Raw genomic sequence first — 22,650 nt, forward strand, 5'->3', positions numbered from 1 at the left:
TAATTACCATAGAGGAAGAAGAATCAGACAGGTCTTTCTTTTCCAGTAAATGCTGGATAATTAAATGTTATGAGTCCAATTCTGTAGTCCTTTATTGACTCTTTGGGGTCTGATTGTGCACTAATTAAATAAATGAGAGTAGGGTCAGGGCATTACTCATGTAAAGCAAAGAGAATGAAATCCTGCCTCCGTGGAAGTTTATTGGCGTTTTGTTATTGACTTCAGTGGAGGCAGGATTTCACGCAGAGTAATCACTCCCCTTCCCCAAATATCTCTTAATCTAAGACATGAGTAAAAACTTGAGCAGTAAGCCTTAGCAAATTTCAGCATTTAGCCTTATAATAAAGCACACACTGTGTATTTTACAGCTGTGTGCAGGAAGTTATTTAAAACTTAAGAATTCAGTCCTACTCCGGTCTCTTTAAAGATTAACCAAGAGGATGTAGAATCATTAAACTTTTTATATATAAAATAAAAGCATTTAAAAACATTTACAGACTATTTAGTCTGTGAATAAAGAGCACAAGGCATAGAGACACTTGTCCCTATCTTTTGGACATGCCGATAGGATGATGCACCAGAAAGACTCTCATATCAAAGGCTTAGAGAGTTTCTGGCATGCTGCTGCCCTTTGATGTTACACAGCTGTTCAGAGAGCAGTTCCTTCTGGAGTCGTCATTCTAATTGTGCTGAGTGCCACTGTAAAATTCGCAGACAAAATGGTGTATCGCGGCTACTCTATATTCTGGTAATCAAGATAAAGCGGCAAGCCCTCATGGAGTAGTCTGGAAGAGATACAGGTATCTTGGAAGTTCATTTGCTTATTTACACTCTGCTTGCTCATTTGTAATATGGTAGTTGTACATCTGTGAAGGTTTTGGGGTTAGGACAAGATCAGAGCTTCAAATTCTGATTTTTAAAACGTTGACAAAATTTTGGGGTGTTTGAACTTTTGAATATGCTGCACAATGGGTCACAAATAATGTATTCTACTGTCCTGCCAGATAAACTTCAGTGAAGTAAAAATTAGACTAAGCCTGTTATAATTAGCCTCATAACAATGTGAACATGAATGATGACTAGTGAAAAGACTGCAGTACACAACAACAGGATGGAGACTTTGGGGTATGACATGTGAATGCAGATATCCGCCACGAAGAAAGACTTTCAGTGAACCATATATTGCTCTAGATCGCCTTGCAGAATTACACTGGCTTCAATGGGAGTTGTGTGTATTCATTTTGGGTAGTACATGACCTTGTCTTTCTTGACTGATCTCAGTGCCATGGATTAGCTGTTCCTGATGTACATGTCCTGCTATCGGGCCTACTTTTATAGCAAAAAGGGTAGGAAAGTATGTACTTTTCTGGCTCACATTAAGGGGAGTAAGGAAGGAATGTGATTCAGTTTGACCAGTTCAGTGCTGTTCAGGTTCATTATGTGTGATTTTGATCAATTGTAAGATCCTTACACCAATGTTGCAATTTAGAGTACCTCAGCAACTGCACTAAATTGCATCGGCGTCAGGGCCAGTCATGAGAATCAAGGTGCTGTAACTGGCGCCAAGCAGTTTGGTGCACAAGAGAAGCTAGTCCACGTTGTTGTTTTTTGCTCATAAGCTTGTTTCTATTTCTCCCTTCCACTTGACACCCTCATCCAGTTTCTCCTTCACTTCAGCTTTCATTTTTGTCCTATCCTTTTCAAAGGTGTTATTGATATGCCTAGCAGATGTCTATGTCCTACCAGAGCACACTCCTTGGCACCTCTCTGTTAAATAGATCAGTTCAAAACACTAATTCAGAGAAGAAGAGAAGACAGGAGGTTGCATGATTCATAATAAATGACAACATAGTGGAGACCTCAGGACATAAGAGTGTAATTTCATTTGTGATATGGACGTCACAGTTGTTTTCCTTCTCTTTGCTGTTCTTGCAGTCATATTAATCACTTCTTATGCCTTCCAATGAACCTCCAGCAGCGATAGATTATAATTTACAATTAGAGTTGGTCAGAAAAACTCTGATAAAACATTTTTCCATTGGAAACCTGCCTGGTTTCCTGCCACATCACTCACCTCATAGGCTGCGGGGAACACCAGAGCTTCCAGGATCTGCAGCTCCGGGATAGCTCACTGTTTGGACTGCTTTGGAGTCGGTGACCTCTAGGCTTCCAGACTCCTGTGGCAACTGGCTCTCTACTGTTACCTTGACAACAAGAGTCTGGTCAGTTTCACAGTGCTGTTCAGTGGTGGGCACAAGCAAATCTGGCAAGATTCATGTTAATTTCAGTCAGAAGCAACCAGGGCTTCCTGAGTCCTGGATTCAGCTGCAAACCACCAGGTGAGCAACCACGGATTCCAGGGATATTTTGTTTTGGAAACACCATGCTTTGGTGTTGCCAAAATAAATTATTGCGGGATTTCAGTTCCGTGAAAATTTTTTTTTTTTTTTTTTTTTTTGCCCAAATTCAAAATGAATTTCTTTTCTGAAAACTCAAATTTTCATTGAACTGAAATTCTGGTACTGTCTGTCTGAAACCAAAGCAATTTTCAAGCTGGCGCCCTCCCCCACCCCACCCCCCCAAAAAAAACCTCACAAAGGCCAATGCAGCAGATGTTCCATGCATAGAGCAGCTGAGAAGGATAGGACATGGTGTGTATATGCCATCATAAATGCATAGCAGAGAAAAATAAACATCAGAGAACCCTGACAGTTACAAACAAACACACTTGCTAATTTGGCCTCCCATGGGGCCCAATCCTTCATGGTGCTATGCACCTCCTAAGGTCAGTGGGAGCGGAGGTTGCTCTGCACCTCACAAGGAGAGGCACTTGAACTTCTGGTGTGGTTGTGTAATTCCGGCAGGATTTGTCGGGTGCTGACCCACTTCATGTTATAACAACTCCACTTGTCAGAATTTTTTTCCAAAGCATGTGTTAGGCTGTTACGGATACCATGACCTTTCTCAACTCTCCTGTTACTGGGAGGAGCATCGTAGTCTAAGTATAACTAAAGAGTGTTATGAATTGCCTGGTTAAAAAAAAATACTGTCTGAATGCTGGTATTCTGCCATCTTGATTCACCATAACTTCCATGGCTATATATTTAGGAGTCCAGAAGGGGGGATGACTCTGGAACTCGCAGTGAACACTCTGGACACTGAAAAGACATCTTCGTTACCCAGGATCCTTGCTGCAGTTAACTTTATACAGCATGAGTGCTTCCAGAAAGCAGAAGCCAGAAGAAAAGTGAGTAATTGTTTTCAACTTCATGTAAGGAATGTTCTGCATTTACTGTACTGTGTTGTCTGCCATTGAAAGAGAAAAGGACAGTTTAAGAAGCATCATGGGAAACAATAAATAACATTCTAAGCCAGACTCTCTGCTGCTGCAATTTACTCCAGCACCATTGAAGTCAATTGAGTAGCTCAATTTACACTAGGAAAAAATCTGGCCCTCTATTTAGTATTACATAGGGTTACCATATCTCATAAATAAAAAAAGAGGACCCTCCACGGGCCATGGCCCCGCCCATTTCCCCACCCCTAGCTCCACCCCAACTCCGCCCCTTCCCCCACCCTAACTCCGCCCCCTCCTCCCTTCCACTCCCAGCCAGGGGGAAAGGGCTGCCCCAATGCTACCAGCATCACGGTTTCCCGGGCAGCCCCCAGACCCTGCGCCCCCAGCCGGCGCTTCCCCAGCGCAGCTGGTGCCCGGGAGGGGAAGCGCCCAGCCGGGGGCGCAGGGTCTGGAGGCTGCCCAGCAAACCGTGAAGCCGGTAGCGCTCGGGCTTTGGGCAGCCCCCATGCCTCCGGACCCTGCGCCCCCAGCCGGGCACTTCCCCTCCGGGGCTCCGGCGGCTCTGCGTAACTTACACTGTATAAGTTACACAGAGCCGAAGAGGAGCAGAGCCTCCGCAGCTGGAGGCTCTGCTCCTCTTAGGCTCTGTTTAAGAGCCGGGCTGCCCCAGCGCTACCGGCTTTGGGCAGCCCCCGTGCCTCCGGACCCTACGCCGCCGGAGCCCGGGAGGGGAAGTGCCCAGCTGGGGGCGCAGGGTCCGGAGGCAAGGGGACTGCCCGAAGCCGGTAGCTCTCGGGCAGCCCGGTTCTTAAACAGAGCCTCCAGCGGCTGGGGCTCTGTGTAACTGACACTGTGTCAGTTACACAGAGCCCCGGGGGCTGGAGGCTTTTCTCCTCTTTGGCGCTGTGTAACTGACACTGGGTCAGTTACACAGAGCCCCGGGGGCTGGAGGCTCCAGCCGCCCCCGCTCTGTTTAAGAGCCGGGCTGCCCAAGCGCTACCGGCTTCGGGCAGCCCCGTGCCTCCAGACCCTGCGCCCCCAGCCGGGCACTTCCCCTCCCGGGCTCCGGCGGCGCAGGGTCTGGAGGCATGGGGCTGCCCGAAGCCGGTAGCGCTCGGGCAGCCCGGCTCTTAAATAGAGCCGCGGGGGCTGGAGCCTACAGCCGCCGGGGCTGTGTGTAACTGACACTGTGTCAGTTACACAGAGCCGGGCTGCCCGAGAGCTACCTGCTTCGGGCAGCCCCGTGCCTGGAGACCCTGCGCCGCCGGAGCCCGGGAGGGGAAGTGCCCGGCTGGGGGCGCAGGGTCCGGAGGCAAGGGGGCTGCCCGAAGCCGGTAGCTCTGGGGCAGCCCGGTTCTTAAACAGAGCCTCCAGCGGCTGGGGCTCTGTGTAACTGACACTGTGTCAGTTACACACAGCCCCGGCGGCTGGAGGCTCCAGTCCCCGCGGCTCTATTTAAGAGCCGGGCTGCCCGAGAGCTACTGGCTTCGGGCAGCCCCGTGCCTCCAGACCCTGCGCCCCCAGCCGGGCACTTCCCCTCCCGGGCTCCGGCGGCGCAGGGTCTCCAGGCACGGGGCTGCCCGAAGCCGGGAGCGTTCAGGCAGCCCGGCTCTTAAACAGAGCCGCCATTTTCCCGGACATGTTCCGCTTTTTGGCAATTCCCCCCGGACGGGGGTTTGACTGCCGAAAAGCCGGACATGTCCGGGAAAAAGAGGACGTATGGTAACCCTAGTATTACAAGCAGTTGGGCTTACCATACAATTAATATGTATTTTCTGTTTCTCTTCTCCCTTCTCCATTTTTTAAAAATTAGGGACAATTTCATTAAAATAGATGTTCAGTTACAGTGGAGATGACAGCCTGATAAATACCTAGGGTAGAAAGAAAATAAGGTACTTTCATTGTGTCAGTGGAAATTAAAATGTGCTGTGGTGTTTGGACAGGAATATATGCTGTGGGATAATGTGAAAGAACAAAATTATCTAAGGGTCTTTCTCATTTAAGTTGAGAAATGAGTTACCCGGTTATTTAGCACTACAATATCTAAGAGTTGGGCATATAAATAAAGAAATAAAACCCCACATAACCTGCTGAACCTAGCTCAGCAAATTGCATGTAAATATAGTAAAGTGACTAGTGTGATTCCTCATTTGAGAAGAAAATGATCAGTTATGGACCACTAATTCCAATATTTTTTAAAAGATATGTGCCCAGAGTTAGGCTCCTAAATTCATATTAAGGCATCTAAATAGTGGCTTCATTTTCAAAACTATTGAGCACCCAGGAGCGCCTAAATATGAACTTAAAAGCCTCACTTTAGACATGATTTTTAAAAAAGATCTTGGTCAAAATCTACATTTAGCAACTAAATGTCCATTTTAGATTCCTAAACCAGGACTTGGATGACTAAAACAGGTATTTGTGTGCCTAAATACAAATTTGGGCATCTAAGTTTGATCACCCAAGTTTGAAAACTAAGCTTTTTATGACTGTATCCTTTTTATAATTGAGGTGATATGGACCTGAGCTGCAAAGTTAAGACCTAGATTTGTACAGTACTTTTTCAGGGTTTAGGAGTAGTGTTTGTATTGGATTGAGATTCACTGGCTCAGCAAATGGGTCTAACAAATCTTTATTAAGGCAAAACCCTCAGCAAGGGATTGTAGTAAAAATTATACTGGGTGATCTCAAATCTTGATAGCATAGGAAAGCCTAAATTTAGGAAGGTGGTCTTGCTGTTTTTAATGGAACGAAAGCCTGAAAAAAATACAAAATGTAGTATAGCTCACCTTCCTCCTAAATAACCCAAGTGTTTGTACACCCTCCCAAGACATACAAAGTAAAAACAGTAGTTATTACGTAGTTCTTGTTACTGCTCAGCATGCTGTCTTGTGAAGTCATTGTGTAGACTATTACACGTGCTGGGTTTGTCTGCTTTGTATAGTAATGTTTAATCACTCTTACTAGACTTTTTTAATCATTAGAATAGCAAATAGATAAGTGACACAGATTTCTTTATTTTAAAGAGTCCTATTAGGTTATTTTACATAAAGGCTGAATTAAATAGAAAACTATGTTAAATAGAAACATTTACTTACATTATAAGCATTTTTATCTCTGTTGATTGTGAAACCACTTGTGTCATACAGTAAAAATGCTGATCATGGTGGACTGCTGAATGTTCACCTAACAAATTCTTCTATCCTTGAATCAGCAGCTTTATCAGGAATATAGTGTCCCACCGTTTTGGGGGGAGGAGGTGTAGACTGTATGCACACCATTCCTTCTAGTCCATCTTTTATGACATTTGGAACCCAGATACTGAGTATTTTGTGTGATCAGTTTTCATGGTATATTGGATGCTATGGAGTGCTTTATTTATTACTATGATCTTGTGTAACTGTGGAGGTGTCTGTAGTAACTCCGTAGGTAAGGCTGAGTTGAGTTTTGCACTTAAAGCAGAGAATCAATCTCTTTATTATATAAGAGAAATACAGTGTATCCGCCCCAAAATTACTGCAATTACTTTTTTTTTTTTAATACAGAATGAATTTTCTGAGAATTTACAAGTAAATCTGTTAATTTGTTTAGGAATTAAAATGAATTAAAAATGGGTCCTTTAAAGAAAGTGAGTATCTAGTATCAAACTTGTTTTTTCATTTCCCCAAAAATACTCAGTAACACAACAACACAGACTCTTCAAGTGTCCCATTAAGTTAAAACTCACTGAAATATTGGGATATTTTGAATAGATGGATGGATGATAAGGATCAATGGTCATTTCCCCCCATTATTCTTTATAACTGAAAGTTTCTCCTTCAGCAGAGACTGAAAGGTTAAAATGGCCTACAGAGAATACCACGAAGAACCTCCCTCTTTCAAAATGGCTGCTTTATCCAGTTGGTCTCAGTGGGACTCACATTACAGCTGACTTCAGCTGGTGGCCATTTTAAGAAAGGTATCTTCTCTCTCTCTCTCTCTCTCTTTCATTGTTCTCAGTGGTTCTGAGTGTCTCTACCTCCGCACAGCATAGGGGGCCACCGTGGGAATTTTCCCTGAAGACAGCTGTGTCCTCAGTCCCATTGAGAACAAGGGGAGGAGGTAACCATTTTGAAAGGGGCAGTTATTTGTGACAAACTTTCAGTTATAGAAAATAATGGCAAAAAATTGCCATTAATCCTAACCATCTTTTCAAAAGCTGCCCTTTGCAGCAAATGTACTAAACTGGTAGGCTGGGAGGAGGGGGGAAAGTAATGCGTGTGCATGCATAGATAAGCATATTGCATGCACAGAGAAATGAAGGGGGGTGCAGGAGGCAGAAGTAAGCAGATATGTACATGGAGGATAATACACAAAGGTGCAGGAGGGAGAGAGAAATTGGACGGGTGGAGGTTTGTGGTGCTGGGGGGTGGAAGAGGCAGGGGGAATTTGGAGGATCAGAGGGAGGGGGAAACAGGATGTACACTCTGGCTGGTTTGCATTGCTCTAGCTAAATAAAGCAGCTGTAAACCTATTTTAACTAGCCCCATATGCTTTGGCTGCTATTTGCTGCTCCAGATTGGGGCAAAGCAGTCAAGAGTGTGTCAAAGAATCTGGTCATAAAAGTTAAAATTATTATCTTCATATAAAATATCAACCTTTTTTATATCTTCAAATCACTAGAAATATTGCAGGGCAACATTCCCTTTGAGTTTCTGGTTTAGGGTTCATGTGTGAATTTTTTAAATTGAAAAATAAACAAGGAAATTCCTGAACCAACTTAATTCTGCCCTGTTGCAGACCCAGCAATCTTCTCATATAGTTAAAACTCATAAGGTACGTTGCATTTTTTCCAGATTAATACTTATTATTTCCCCCCATTATGCTTCATAACTGAAAGTTTCTCCTTCTGCAGAAATCTTAATTCTGTTCTGAAATGACAACAATGCAAGAGCAATACAATAATGTTTAAAGCTTGTTAGTGTTTGTGGATCCTGCTTAGATTAAATGAGTTTCAAAGACTCATTTGACTTCCTCCACCCCATTTTATAGTGTCAGTACAGGGCAGAGTTAAGGTTGATTGGGTGCCCTAAACTGTGCATTACCAAACCGTAACGTGTTTGGATTTCCTTTAAATTTAATCTCTAAGTGTGAATTTCCTGGATTTCCTTGGTTTTGAGATAATTACAGCAACCTTGTAATGTAGTCTACCCTAAGTTACTGATCTGTACTCTCAACCTTAACTCCATTTTAATGTAGTCTTTTTCTGGGAACATGTTATGTTGCTATGTATACTAATCTTATGTATGTATTGATTACTACTTGTTTGTTTAATTAAATGCCAGATGTTGAAGGGATTATATGGCTTAGTGTGTTGGGTACATGCTACAGAGCATTTTCCTACTTAGGTCCCAGCTCAAATACACTTAGGCTTCTGTTTTTCTGAGTTTATTCATTCAATTTTCTGGGTTTATTTTTAGTAGTTAGAGTTTTATGTAGATGTGAAAAAATCAGCACATTTCTGGGTTTTCTCCTTGTGTATATTGTAATAAATAATGCATATTACATTATGGTAGTATATACTTAGGGCTTTGGATTTTAGATTTTAACTGATAAACACTGATAAAATGCCCCTGATTTTTTTTTTAAAAATCTGTATTTATCCAATGAACACCAGAAAAAACACGAGAAATAGTTACTTGGATCGAAGGGCTTGTCTACACAGAGCAGTAATACAGACTACAGGGGTGTGATTTCTCAAGCACACTAACATGTTGCGCATTAATTGGCTTGTATAGACCCTGCTGGTGTGCACTAAACATTCCTTGCTGTGCTTTAATGTAGTACTGTTTGAAGCAGAACAATGTTAAAGCGCACTAAGGAACATTACAGAGAGATTAGTCATTACAATATATACTACTCTGTGTGTGTGTGTGTGTGTGTGTGTGTGTGTGTGTGTATATATATATATATATATATATATATAATATTAAGTATACATTACTCTTTACAGTTTATATCCAGAGAGCCTCAAAACCCCCAGTGTTTGGACACCTACATACAACTCACAAATTGCTAAAAAATAAATCAAAAAATGAAATTAATAAACCCCCCCCCAAAACAGAACCCTGTATATACTGTGGAGAATAATCTTTGTAATGTGCTGATTATGCTTTTAATGTAGTTCTGTTTCAAACAGCACTATATCAAAGCGCACCCAGGAACCCTAGTGTACACCAGCACACGCTAGTGAGCTTTAGAAATCACGCCCTCTATTGTCTGCATTACTGCTCTGTGTAGATGAGCCTTAGCTGCAAGCTACCATTTCCAGTGTTTATTAGACAAACACTGATTTGTTTTTTTGTTTTTTTGTTTTGGTAGTTTATCAGTTAAAAACAAAAATCAGAATCTCTAAATAAAATCTAGGTTAGCAGAGACCAAACCTTGTTCACTTCTTTGGTGTTCTTAATCTACTTTCGGCTGAACCAATATCTGCATTTTAAAAACTATCATCATAACTAGCACCCTTATTTTCAGTCTTAGCAGAGTCTCAAAATGGGTTGTGAAGGACCCAGCAGACCAGAAGTTTCAGCAGACCAGAACTTGAGGAGCATTTGTGTGGCATCATGAAGGAAGCTTATATTGCTGCTTCTTGTGTTGTACTTGTGTGGGTTAACAAAAGAGTTCAGCCTCCAGGTCTGGAAGCTTGACTGTGGGGCCTTTTACCTTTCCCTGGTCCATTCATGCATCCAGGTAGAGTTCCTCTGGATGGTGTCCACTGATTCCTTCTCAAAGCAGTGGATGTAGTCTGGGGTTCTCTACTTGGTGGCCCTTTCAAGTTCCCTTGTTTTAACCCTTCCACCTGCACCTGTCCCCTATTTTTATTCTTTGTCCCCTATAATCTGTTAGGTCCTGTGGCCCCTTCTTCATCTGAGAGCATGGCCATCTGTTGTTTGGTGGATATAAATAGGCCAGTAGCTTTCATGAGCTCTAGAGTCACTGACAATTACAAAAAGAAAGCCAGTAAAAATGTTTAAAGAAAAACAACAAAACTAAAAAAGCAATGTCAAAAGGACATGTCAGTTTTGTAGCGGTAAGCAAATAGTCCTTCAGTGTTTGTGCTCTACTTATCTTGACAGATGGCTATTTCTCTGAGAATCAGAGAGCTGAAAGCATAGGGAACCAAGTCAGTAGTGTATTAGCAGGAAATTTTACCTTTTATGCAGCTGAGTCAAAGCAAAGGCAGGCCTGCAGAGTACTTTACCAGGGCATGAAGATAACAGGAGGCTTTGTTGCATTTCATTTCTTCCTGATCTCAGCAGCTGCCAGTTAGATTAAATTCTTTTGATCATACGGCTCCATGCTACCCATCATGGTTATATCATGTTTCTAAGTCTTGTATGTACAATCCTGGCTACACAAGGATGAGTTTGTCCAGAAGACCCTATTGCATTATGGGATATTGGATTAAACCATTCCTAACTGCTTGAATGCAAGACATACTGCATAAGAAACTTGTTCCTAAAGAAGCCAAAATTCATTTTCACCACATCTTGGGATAACTGAGATACTGAGAGTTGCCACAGCACATAATCCCTGAAAAATAATTTATTTCCCTACTACTGCTGTGATATAAAATGCTCTTTTTATTTTGCATTCTTCTTGGATCAGATCCTCACTCTCTGGTCTTCTAAAAAGTGATTTGAAGAGATATCTCTTCTATAGGTACTGCAGTGACTTAAGCATTGTCTAGATTGATTGATTGATTTTATAATTGTGTGTGCTCTGAGGCTTTGATTTATGTTTTTATTAAATTTTTGTATAGTGTGCTACTGCTAAGAAGCGCCCAGTAAGTAAAATAGGTTATTTATTATGCCTTCAGCCCATGCAGCAGGCAGGGGACAACAAGGAAAGCTGCAGGCTGGCTAGCATGGGGAAATAATAATTTTGAACTTCTGTAGCACCTTCCATCCACGACGCTCAAAGCACTTTACAAATATTATTGCATTAAATCTAAGGACAACCTTGTGAGGTGCAGAATTATCATCATCCCCATTTTATAGATGTGGAAGCTAAGGCACAAAGAGGTTAAATGACTTACATGAGGTTGCACAAGACTGTAGCGTATTTGGGAACGGAACCCTGCTCTCTTTAATTCCAGCCCCACGCTTCAAACTATGCTACCTGCCGTAGCTGTGGATTTTGACTGTGACTTATACAGAAGCCCTAAGATAATGGGTTCCATACCAAAATTTATAATTAGAGCTGAGCAAACTCAGGGGAATAGCACATTTGAAAAATGCAATTTTGGGGTAACTGAAACCATTCACCTTTAATGAATAATTTAGGCTAGATACAAAATGAGGGGGAGGGAAATTTTAAAAAGCCAAAAACATTTTCAAAACAAAGTGTTTTGACATTTCTTTTCTAAACGACCTATTTGGTTTTGAAATGTCATTTCATTAGATCCAAACAAAAAAAAATTTGGTTTTTCATTTCAATAGGAAAACCTGAAAAAAAATTACTTTCCGTTAAAAACTAACCAATTTTTTTCCAGCTTTTCAGTTCCGCCACTGAACCAAAAACTCAGTTATTCACTCAGCTCTAGTTACAGTCCTGGCCGGTTCACTGCCCTAACTTCTAACAATCGGAGCTTCATATCATTCAGCCTACTGTTAGACCTAAGCAAATGAAAAAGCTCACAGAAGCTATATTTGAGAAGGCATTTTTTTCCCCTGTAGCTAAACAATGAAAACACATCTCTTTGGTTTCCTTTCCCAGGTTTATTTACTTGGTGGCATTCCCAAGCTTCTACAGCTTCTGAAAACGCAGAATGAGGACGTTCTGCAGGTGGCATGTGGAGCTTTGAGGAACTTGGTGTATGAGGACAATGACAACAAACTAGAAGTGTGTGAGCGGAACGGGATCCCAGTCCTGCTCCGTGTACTCAGACAAACCAAGGATGTGGAAACTAAAAAGCAGATAACAGGTAATACTTGCAGAGTATTTGCATGCACGTTTGCAGTGCTCTACATAGTGCACAGGCTTGCTGTAATATGTGTTTGTTTATTTAGCTGGATGATCAATGGGTCAAACGTAACCGGGAGAGGAACAAGGATTTAAAGGGACATTGTCAGCTAGTTAGGGCTCCTGTCCTCAGCCAAACCCTAAAGTCTTGATTCAAGGCCAGTTTGTTCTCCTAGGGAGTAATAGCCACATAGGAGCCAGGAAACTGCAATTTCCCTTCTCTAATCTTCTGACTCCTTACATTGGAGGGGCACAATGGCTTACAACTCCGGAGAAGAAAGTCGGGGGCCCTTTCAGATGCATGCTGCTCTGAGAAATCCACTAGGGTCAGAGGGCCGCTGGTACTGATGCCATGTATCTCTGCAGCAGCTCTGGCCCCCTGCACCTCTGCCCTGACCTCCTGACAGCTTGACTCCAGTTTGTGAGGAAAATGTAAGTCGTCATTTCACACAGAGAAATAGATCACTCTGTGAGCGTTGCCTGTTGGCTCTGCAGCACCCAGTCAGTGGACAAATGCTCTCCCCAATACTTCTCTATGGCAGTTGTGTACAAACTAGAAAATAAGCAATCAGGGAGCCATGTTAATGTTCTTTAATGCACAAAGGAAAAACTTGTCTGTGTTCTTTCACAAATGGAGAAAGACAAAATGGGGAGACGGAAGGGATTTTATGTTAAGATATTTTTACTCTCAAACAAGAGGAAAGTAAAAATATTGAATTGAATTGAAAAGCTATTAAATTAATAGCACTTGAAGATGTCTTTTTAAGTGTTTGAAATATTGTGCTTCCTAAGGACTGGAAATGAATCCTCGTGTTATCACCTGTCTTGGCCCCGAAGTGCAGCTACGGCACCATTAAAATGCATGAGAGTTCCTTACATGCAGCAACTGCCAAATCAGGTCCCTCAGGTCTTTTCATATGCAGCATGTTCTCTCTGTGTATAGTGGTGCATTTACACTGGGAATGTTCACTCCTTCCATCACCATTGGTCCAATCCCAGCGTGAGAAGACCTGGTGGTAAAAATGCCTGTGCCATGTGGATACTGGTAGTTCCATCATTCCTGTCATCAAAGGAGCTGCACTAGTGCTTGGGCAAAGGCAAGAGAAGTGGTAGTGTAGGCCAAGATATTTGTGACTATTACTCTGTTTTAACTTCTCAATATAAAATTCAGATTCATCAATTCTGCAGTTACAGCTACCACTGAACATGAGTGTTGATATTAATGAGTTGGAGAATATCTGTCTGGAAAATGTTTAAGTACTAATACACAGTGTGTGGCAGTTTGCATAAAGCAGGATGTTCTCAACTCCCATAGACTGCTTTATTCTGAACCCAGATGGGCAGGGCCGGCGCAACCCATTAGGCGACCTAGGCGGTCGCCAGCGCTACAATTTGGGGGGCGGCAACCGTGGCGGTATTTTGGTGGCGGGACCTTCCGCCGCCTCTGTGGGGGGCGGCATTTCGGGGCGGGATCTTCCGCCACCTAGGGCGGCAGAAAAGCTGGCGGTGCTCCTGCAGATGGGGCAGCCCTCTCACATCAATTTCATTGAGTGGGTGATGCTTCCAGTTTGAGGTTCACCCACTAGTTTTGTGACTTCAACTGTGAATGCCATTGGCCTCCTCTGAGGGCTAATGGAATATCATCATGACTGTGTAACGTAATCACAGTGGCAATATACTTTAAGGGGGAGGTCTTAGTGTAGAATCCCATGCCAGAGGTTCCCACCTTTTAACATGACACCCCAGTCTGTTTTTTCACACCATATCTTATATTAATTACTTGTTAATTTATGACTGCAAATTAGTCAATGGGAAAAAAACCCAGAGTTATTCCTATAATTATCCTGCCGTCAGACCTATGTGAATCTCTTGTTAACTTGTCATAGTTCAGGAAAGTTTTGGAGCTTGGCAGTGCCAGACTTAACTCCTGTAAAAGTGAGAGACTTACATCCTAGAATCTCTCGTAGCCTAGAGCCTATGATTTTCCTTAATGATGTTGTAATCTCTGTATAAGACCAGGGCAGGAAAGAAGCACATAGGAAGCACAGCACCAGAATTCTGTATCTGAGGGAAAGAATGTAAACTTGAGGAAACTGCTAGCCTTTAAAGAGTGTTAGTTAGCTATTCCCTCTGTGAAGAGGGTCAAGAAGTCTTTGGTCAAAAATTCTTTGTGTGATATTTATTCTCCACCAAATGACAGAAAGATTATCTAATTTTCATATACATGAGCAGTGTATCCTGACCTTAGAAGGTCAACTTCAAGGTCACTGATTAGTTAGTGGCAGGACTGTTAATGTAGATTTAATTGGCTAAAACTAAGCCAGTTCTGACAAGACTAAAATTTATCTCTCCGTTCCTAATATGCTGGGAGACTACCTCCAGTGTGTGTAGTGTGTAGTGCCACAACAGGGCAATGGAGTTCTCCTAAAGAAGAGTGACTCCAACTATATGCCTCTGGAGTATGTAGCCTATAGGTATTGGCTAGGTAAGGCATAGATACAAGGTAAAATATAGGTATAAATTAAGACTGTACAGGCCCCTAAGTCTGTAAGACAATAGCTTAGCATAAGGCCTATAAAGCCTTAGCAGAAGTGACCCTAAGTCACAAGGTATCATAAGATAAACAACTATGACTAGTTGGCTAAAAGGTAACCGCAAAATATCAGTTGATGCTAGTTTAGATATTTTAAGATAAGAACATCAGTAGATGTTCAGCATGAAAAGTGCCATGGCAACCAATTGACATATATGCTAATAGGTTAGTACATTAATTACTTTAATCTTATCAGAAGACAGGACCCCAACGTTATCACGGTAGGAAGTTTAGATATGCACAGAGGAGGCCAGGCATCCTTATGAATATTCATGGTGGCCACAGAACTGTATATCAGGGCTGACTACGGCCTACGCCATTGGGATCTTAGAATGCCAGGGATAGGATAACCACTATTTTAGACTGCCTGTCTCACCAGTTTTAGGGTCTCTGCTAAGGATGGTGTGAATGTATGGAGTATCAGATGCTAGACATAGTGATTGTCTTGTATTATCTCTATCTACTTTGCTGGGTTGGAGTGTTTGTACTTTTGCTAACGGTACTAATAAAAATATTACAAGGATAGCAAGGTGTGACGGGGACACTCACCTCTCGTGAGTGCCTCCTGTCAGCTGGGTGTGATGCTGCAAGCTCTCCTTCCCCAGGTGTACCCTGTTTGTTGTTGACCTTACTAGGTGGGTTTTCAGTGGCACAGCCCTCCAGCCAAGTCACAGAGTCTAAAATGAAAGCTCCCCTTCGGGGGTAGCAAAGAGGTCTGCCCTCACCAGGGTCTTCGGTCCTGTTAATGCCTGCCCTTCCCTCGACTATCATACAAGAAGATCCGGAGGATTTTGAAAACTGGAGAAATAGAAATGAGATGAAATTTAATACTGCAAAGTGTAAGGTCATGAATTTAGGGACCAACCACAAGATTTTTTTCTATAACCTGGGAACATATCAGTTGAAAGTGACAGAGGAGAAGAAAGATTGGGTGTATTGGTTGATCACAGGATGACTATAAGCCACCAATGTGATGCGGCTATGAAAAAGGCTAATGCGGTCCTAGGATGCATCAGGCAAAGTATTTCCAGTAGAGACAGAGAAGTGTTAGTACCATTATACAAGGCAGTGGTGAGACCTCATCTGGAATACTGTATGAGTTCTGGTCTCCCATGTTTAAGAAAGATGAATTCATACTGGAGCAGCTGCAGAGAAGGGCTACTAGGATGATCCGAGGAATAGAAAACCTACGTTATGAGAGGAGACTCCAGGAGCTTGGCTTGTTTAGCCTAACCAAAGGAAGGCTGGGGGGAGATATGATTGCTCTCTATAAATACATTAGAGGGATAAACACCAGGAAGAGAAGGGAGTTATTTAAGCTAAGCACCAATGTTGATACAAGAACAAATGGATCTAAACTGGCCATCAACAAGTTTAGGGTTGAAATTAGATGAAGGTCTCTAACCATCAGAGGAGTGAAGTTCTGGAACAACCTTCCAAAGGAAGCAGTCGAGGCAAAAAACCTAACTGGCTTCAAGACTGAGCTTGATAAGTTTATGGAGGGGATGTTATGATGAGACTGCCTGCAATGGCATGTGGCAGATCTGTGCCTGCTATTAGCAAATACCCCAATGACAAGAGATGGAGCACTAGATGGGGAGGGCTCTGAGTTACTACAGAGAATTCTTCTCCAGGTGTCTGGCTGATGAGTCTTGCCAACATGCTCAGGGTTTAACTGATCACCATATTTGGGGCTGGGAAGGAATTTTTCCCCAGGTCAGATTAGCAAGACCCGGGGGGGGGGGGCGGGGGGGGAGTTCGTCTGCCTCTGCAGCATGGGGCATGGGTTGCTTGCAGGTTTAAACTAGAGTAAATGGGGGATTCTCTGTAATTTTGAAGTCTTTAAACCATGATTTGAGGACTCCAATGACCTCAGCCAGAGGTTATGGGTCTATTACAGGAGTGAGTGGGTGTGGTTCTGTGGCTTGTAATGTGCAGGAGGTCAGACTAGATGATTGTGATGGTCTCTTCTGGCTTTAAAGTCTGAGACAGAACACCTTTCCTAAGGGTAATTATCTCCCTTGTGCACAGTGGGGCTCTTGTAATAACTCCTGAACTACAGAGTGCTAATAGGCTTCTCTAATTAATCCATATAATACTAGACCAGGTAACAAGTAGCAAACTGCAAATGGGTGGCATGGACTGACACATAAGGTAGGGAAATATCATACTATGTGTGATGTAAATTATGCTGTGAAACACTGTGGTGATGTATGCTGCTTACAGCAAGCGCTACCTTCTGCCACGTACTCTGTGAATCCTAGCAGAGGGTGAGAGGAGGAAGCCATGTCAGCCCCAGATCCCTAAGTGGCCCCCTCAAGGACTGAACTCACAACCCTGGGTTTAGCAGACCAATGCTCAAACCACTGAGTTATCCCTCCCCCCCATTGAACCAGTGCGTTTTATCCAGATGTGGCAAACAACTGCAGGGTTCCCTGTGGCATTTTCTGTGGATCTCCGGCCTAGTCACAGAAAGGTGAAGTGACTTCCTCAGAGTCACACTGGAAGTCATGGAGTTGTTAGCTTCATAACTGCATTGTAACTATTAAAGAAAGGAAAAACTTAGATTTTGCCCCCAGTTTAACATGCAAACCAATTAAGATATTTGAATTAGATTCTTTTTAGGCAGGGAAGGAAGTTGCAAATTACTTGTAGAAGAGTATGTCTGGTTGGGAGAGTGGGAGGAGCTGAGAGAAATGCCACCCACCTGCCTCAATGGGTGGGGGAACTTGATGGGACCAGTGGCGAGGGGACCCAGACTCAGCAGCAAAGGAGGAGACACTCGCTGAGGGACGCTAGGTAGCCCTTCCCTTCCTGGGAGCCTCTGCCACCCATTGGCCAGTGGCGGGAAGCATTCACCAGCTCCCAAGATTTAACCTGGTGCAGGGGCTATGTGGAGCCTCTTTTGGCTCCATTCCAGCAGCCCCAGCGTACCCACCCTGAACTAGGAATGGGAACCCGGCATGACCGCTGCTGCTGGCCTAGCCAATTGCCCATTTGGGGGCCAGGAAGGAATTTTTTCCTCTCATGGGCCAATTGGCCATGGATCAGAGAGTTATTTGCCTTCCTCTCGGCATCTTCAAGCCACAGTGGGTTAAGTAGGAATGCACTTAGTACCTAACTCAGGTACTTGGGTTGAGTTGTTAATTCGTCGCAGCTTGCGGTCAGGTTCCAGTGCAGTTAAAAGGATAAATGAACGGTTCCCAGAGGTGAAAGACCTGGGATTTTGGTGATGGGCCGTGGGCTCATGTGATAGGGTGAGACCTTGTGGCGTTTGTGGGCTAGGGTCAGATTTTGTGGCCATCGCGGTCCCCACCCTGCTGCACTGCACCTTCCAGGACCGGTTCTAAGCACCAGCAAACCAAGCTTTGAGCAGCAAAATTTCAGGGGCAGTATTCCGGGTGCTCTCAGAGGTGGGGTTTTTGTGGGGGGGTTTTTTGGTTTTTTTTTTGCTTCGGCAGTTGCGCTTTCGGAGGTGTTTTTGTTTTTGTTTTTTTTTTGCTTGGGGCGGCAAAAAACCCGACCCTGGCATCCTCTGTCCCCCTCTCCATAGGTGCCGAGTTTCTAATCTGCTGGGGGGAGGGAGGGAGGGACTCCCCGCCCAGGCCCTACCCCCACTCCACCCCTTCCCCCAAGACCCCCATTCCTGCCCTGCTTCTTCCCACCCCCACCCCACCTCTTCCCTCCCCACCCAGTTCTTCCCCCAAGTATGCTGCGCCCTCCCTCCTCCCTCCCAGCGCCTCCTGATGCCTCAAAGAAGCTGATCTGCGGCAGGCAGTAGGTGCTGGGAGGGAGGGGGAGGTGCTGATCACTGGGGCCTGCCGGCGTGCAGGAGCTGCTGGGGGGGAGAGGGAGGTTCTGGTAGGGGGGCTGCTGGTGGGTGCTCTGCACCCACCATTTATTTCCTGTGAGTGCTCCAGCCCTGGAACACCCACGGAGTAGGCGCCTATGCCTCTCGCAGTTGGGAGGATGCTAGGACTCCGAGAGAGCTGAGTCCTGAGGGGATGGCAGGGGGGCGGGTAGGCTGAGGAGAGCCTACCCCACATTATGGGTTATACGGTAAGGAGCCCTGTAACCCCTGCACTGGAGCCAATTAAATGCCTGCTAGTGGAGAGTCTGGGTGATGGGCGGGTAGCAACTCTCCTGTGTGCAAAAGTTAAATAAAAGTTGCGGCCTACTGCTTAATTCCATGCATGGGACTCTCCTCATTTCACCGCCGTGTCTGCATGAAACAGCATATTTGTTGATTATGTAGAGAGTTCAGTGGGGAACAGAAAGTAGAACACCCAGAACAAGAAAAATCAGCTTTTGAAGGTGAGCCAGGTAAGCCTGCAGGGGAGTGTCTAACCTCTTGATCTTGTTATTGTGCAACATTCATCTAAGAAATGAAAGAAAATTTCTCCTGCAGGCAGGATTACAGCACAGACAGGCCGAGCTGTCATAGAAAGAAATAATAATTTAAAAGGAAAACCCTCCCATCTTGCACGAATCAGCTCTTTAAGGGAAGAAACATATGCCACTGCTAGCATACTGACAGGTTTCAGAGTGGTATCCGTGTTAGTCTGTATCAGCAAAAACAACGAGGAGTCCTTGTGGCACCTTCGAGACTAACACATTTATTTGGGCATAAGCTTTTGTGGGCTAAAACCCTCATCTGATGAAGTGGGTTTTAGCCCACGAAAGCTTATGCCCAAATAAATGTGTTAGTCTCTAAGGTGCCACAAGGACTCAATGTTTTTACTAGCATACTGTGTAGCATATCTGAAGGTAAAGGCCCTTATCCTGCAAACATTTCTGCATGTGAGTAACTTGATTCATGCCTATAGTCTCAGTGGGATTGCTCACATGGGTAAAATTAAGTATGTGTAGGAGTATTTGCAGTATCAGCAACATTTTAAATAATATTTTGGCAGCTGTGAGTCTTCTGTTCGAGGTGCATCTATTTTTTTTCTCATTTTTCTATAACACCTGTGTTCCTGTGACAAATCGATATATGTTGTTTTGTTACATGAATTTTGTTTTACATAAGCCAGTTCACAGCATATTCTACTTGGACACTCCCATTTTACTTCCTATTTACTGCACTGATGTTTGTTTGTTTGTTTGTTTGTTTGTTTGTTTGTTCATTTTTCCGAGAAGAAAGTTCTTGAAATACACAGGTGTGGCAGCATTCCCAACATTTGAGTGGGTTTTTTTCCCACTGTTGGCAATTATTGTAATTAAAACATATGTTGTATCTAGGTATTATAAAGGAAACATTATCCATGAGCTGCTGAGAGGAACATCAGCCCTGCACTGTGCTGCTTTTTTAAAGGATGAGGTTTATGAAAGAGCAGCAAGCTGGAAAAACAATCGTTCTCTTGGTAGTTCAGAGCAGCAGTTTACATATTTCACTCCGAAAAGTACCTTTAAAATCCTTGGCTTAGTCTGTTAGTTTTTCCCCTACACTATTCTAACTAGTTAAAACTAGCTATGTAGACTGTGAACATACACACTATACAGCACCTCTTCCTAAGTGTTCCTTTGGCTGGCTGGCTGGAAGATAACAGAATTCCAGACATTACTATTTTTCACTCCTGTGAGGAAGTCTGCTGTTAAATGTGGAAGAAATTTGGTAACAGGAATCACTCATCTTGGTATCTGCAATGTATGATGGTGATGTGCAAAATATTCTGTAGTGAAGTATTGTTGGTGAGCTAAAATTCCACCCGCTGACCAGGAAGGAGGGAGGGGAGTGGGTATGACAAAGGTGGTCAGGGGATTTGCTGATTCAGAGCATCCCATTGTGACCTCCACCAAGGGGTACCAAGCGGAACTTCAAAATGCCCAGACCTGCATGACCTCAAAGGTATACTGCCTCCCTGCCTCTAGAAAGAAAATAAAAGTAAGAAAAGGTGAGATTTTTGGAGGGCAGCCTTAATGGCCCCACCCTCCAAAAAGAAAGAATTTACTGTCTTATACCATCTCCTGTGTCACATCCAACTCCATCTTCAGTTTGGGATTTTTTTGTCAAACCGCCTACATCAAGCTTTCTTTGAGTACCTCCCAATGGTAAAGAAAATGCAATGACAGTCATAATTATACAGTGGTACCTATTCACAGACCCACGTGTTCCAGACAGGTAGTTCTCTTTGCATTTCAGGCTACTGCTTCCACTGCTGCTCCTAGAAAATGAAAGGCAATACATTCAAAGGGCCATATACTCACTATCATCCACCCTTTGAAGTCAATGGGAGTTGTGAGTGCAGATGTTAGGAGACTTAGGATAAGTTTCTCAGGTGACATGAATGGACCTAGTACTTCATAGCTCTGTTGATATCATTGGAGCTATGCCAATTTACACCGGCAGTTCCTTTTATCTATATACAGAAAACAGAACTAATCACATTCTCAGTACCTTCGCTCCCTTTTCTTCATTTCCCTCGAGAGTAGATAAGTGAATGAGTAGTTACCTAGAACACCTACTCATTGTTCCCTTCTGGGCTTTGAAACCCCACCATGTGGTTCAGATCCTTCTGTCTTTATCCTTTGACATTGTGCGTATACTATGTTACAATAGCTCCATCGTGGGGGAAGGGAGCTCTCACTCATTTGATCTGTGTGTTTAGTTACATTATGGAACATTTTTTTTTTTTTTTTTTAAGAACCACCTTTTTATGGTAGCTAAAATGTATATCGAGAGAGAGAGAGAGAGAGAGCAAGGAAAGTGAATAAAAAAACTCATCAACTCTGAGCGGAAACTCAGACACATGCAGTCACTTCTGTTACCATTGTAGGCCCCTGGGCACTTCTTACCTGCTTGTGCAGGTACAGTAAATGCCAAATGGAGTTCTTTGATCATTGTTCCTCACTAGCTGCCTGTCTCCTGATTTTTGGCATTGCTTTTCATTAATTGGTCACTGCTGCATAGGCGAGAAGTTCTTCTATACTTGGTTGATGCTATAGAGTTGTCCTTTTAAAGGAAAAAGACTGTGTTGTATTTAAGGACAAAACCTTAGCCTGCGGACTTCAATTAAAATGGTTTGAAGTCCTTTGTGAGTGCTTTCAGTATTAAAGGCTATGGCCTGTAAGCATAGTAAGATCAACAGTGCAGTACTTGTCCAGTAAACCAGTATTACATGAACTATTAAACATCTGACTTGCTCACTTAAAATTCCTGTTTAAATTTAAACATATGCAGTAAAATACCATATATCAGTGGTTCTCAAACTTTTTTTTCGCTGACCACTTGAAAATTGCTGAGGGTCTCGGCGGACCACTTAATGATCTTTCCAAATGTTGTTTGTACCGTGAGCGAACTATTGTAAAGCACTTTGGAGAAAAGCACTATATTAAAAAAAACGTAATAATAATTAACGTTTTTTTGTTCTACAAATAAAAGCACGCAACTCATATTTTAATATCAGTAGTCTTATCTTTCTAATGCGATGATGTGCCCTCTCTGCCCCACTGCAGCAGCCCCCGAGCTGGGGCTGGGAAGGAGGCGGATCTCTCCCTCTCTCCCCCACTGCAGCAGCCCCCGAGCTGGGGCTGGGAAGGAGGCGGATCTCTCCCTCTCTCCCCCACTGCAGCAGCCCCCGAGCTGGGGCTGGGAAGGAGGGATGTTTCTCCCCAGCAGCCGCAGCCCTAGAGCTAGGAAAAGTCACCTCTTTCTCTGGCAGCCGCTGCCCTGCACATCCCAAATTCCCCCCACTCCCTCTTCTCACCCCACTGCCCCCTCACACCCACCCCCTATTTCCCCCTAGGCCACCAC

The 22,650-nt window shown here is 43.7% G+C and overlaps 1 protein-coding gene across 1 annotated transcript in view; it reads left to right on the top strand.

Moving 5' to 3' along the window:
- Positions 1 to 22,650, top strand: part of PKP2 (plakophilin 2) — a 76,690-nt gene that overhangs the window by 27,253 nt on the left and 26,787 nt on the right. Inside the window, exons 4-5 of the mRNA XM_054034281.1 lie at positions 3,109 to 3,247; positions 12,059 to 12,266. Coding sequence (XP_053890256.1) covers positions 3,109 to 3,247; positions 12,059 to 12,266 — 347 coding nt within the window. The remainder of the gene's footprint in view (positions 1 to 3,108; positions 3,248 to 12,058; positions 12,267 to 22,650) is intronic.

Source organism: Malaclemys terrapin, chromosome 1 (genome assembly GCF_027887155.1).
Source record: "Malaclemys terrapin pileata isolate rMalTer1 chromosome 1, rMalTer1.hap1, whole genome shotgun sequence".
Lineage (NCBI taxonomy): Eukaryota > Metazoa > Chordata > Testudines > Emydidae > Malaclemys > Malaclemys terrapin.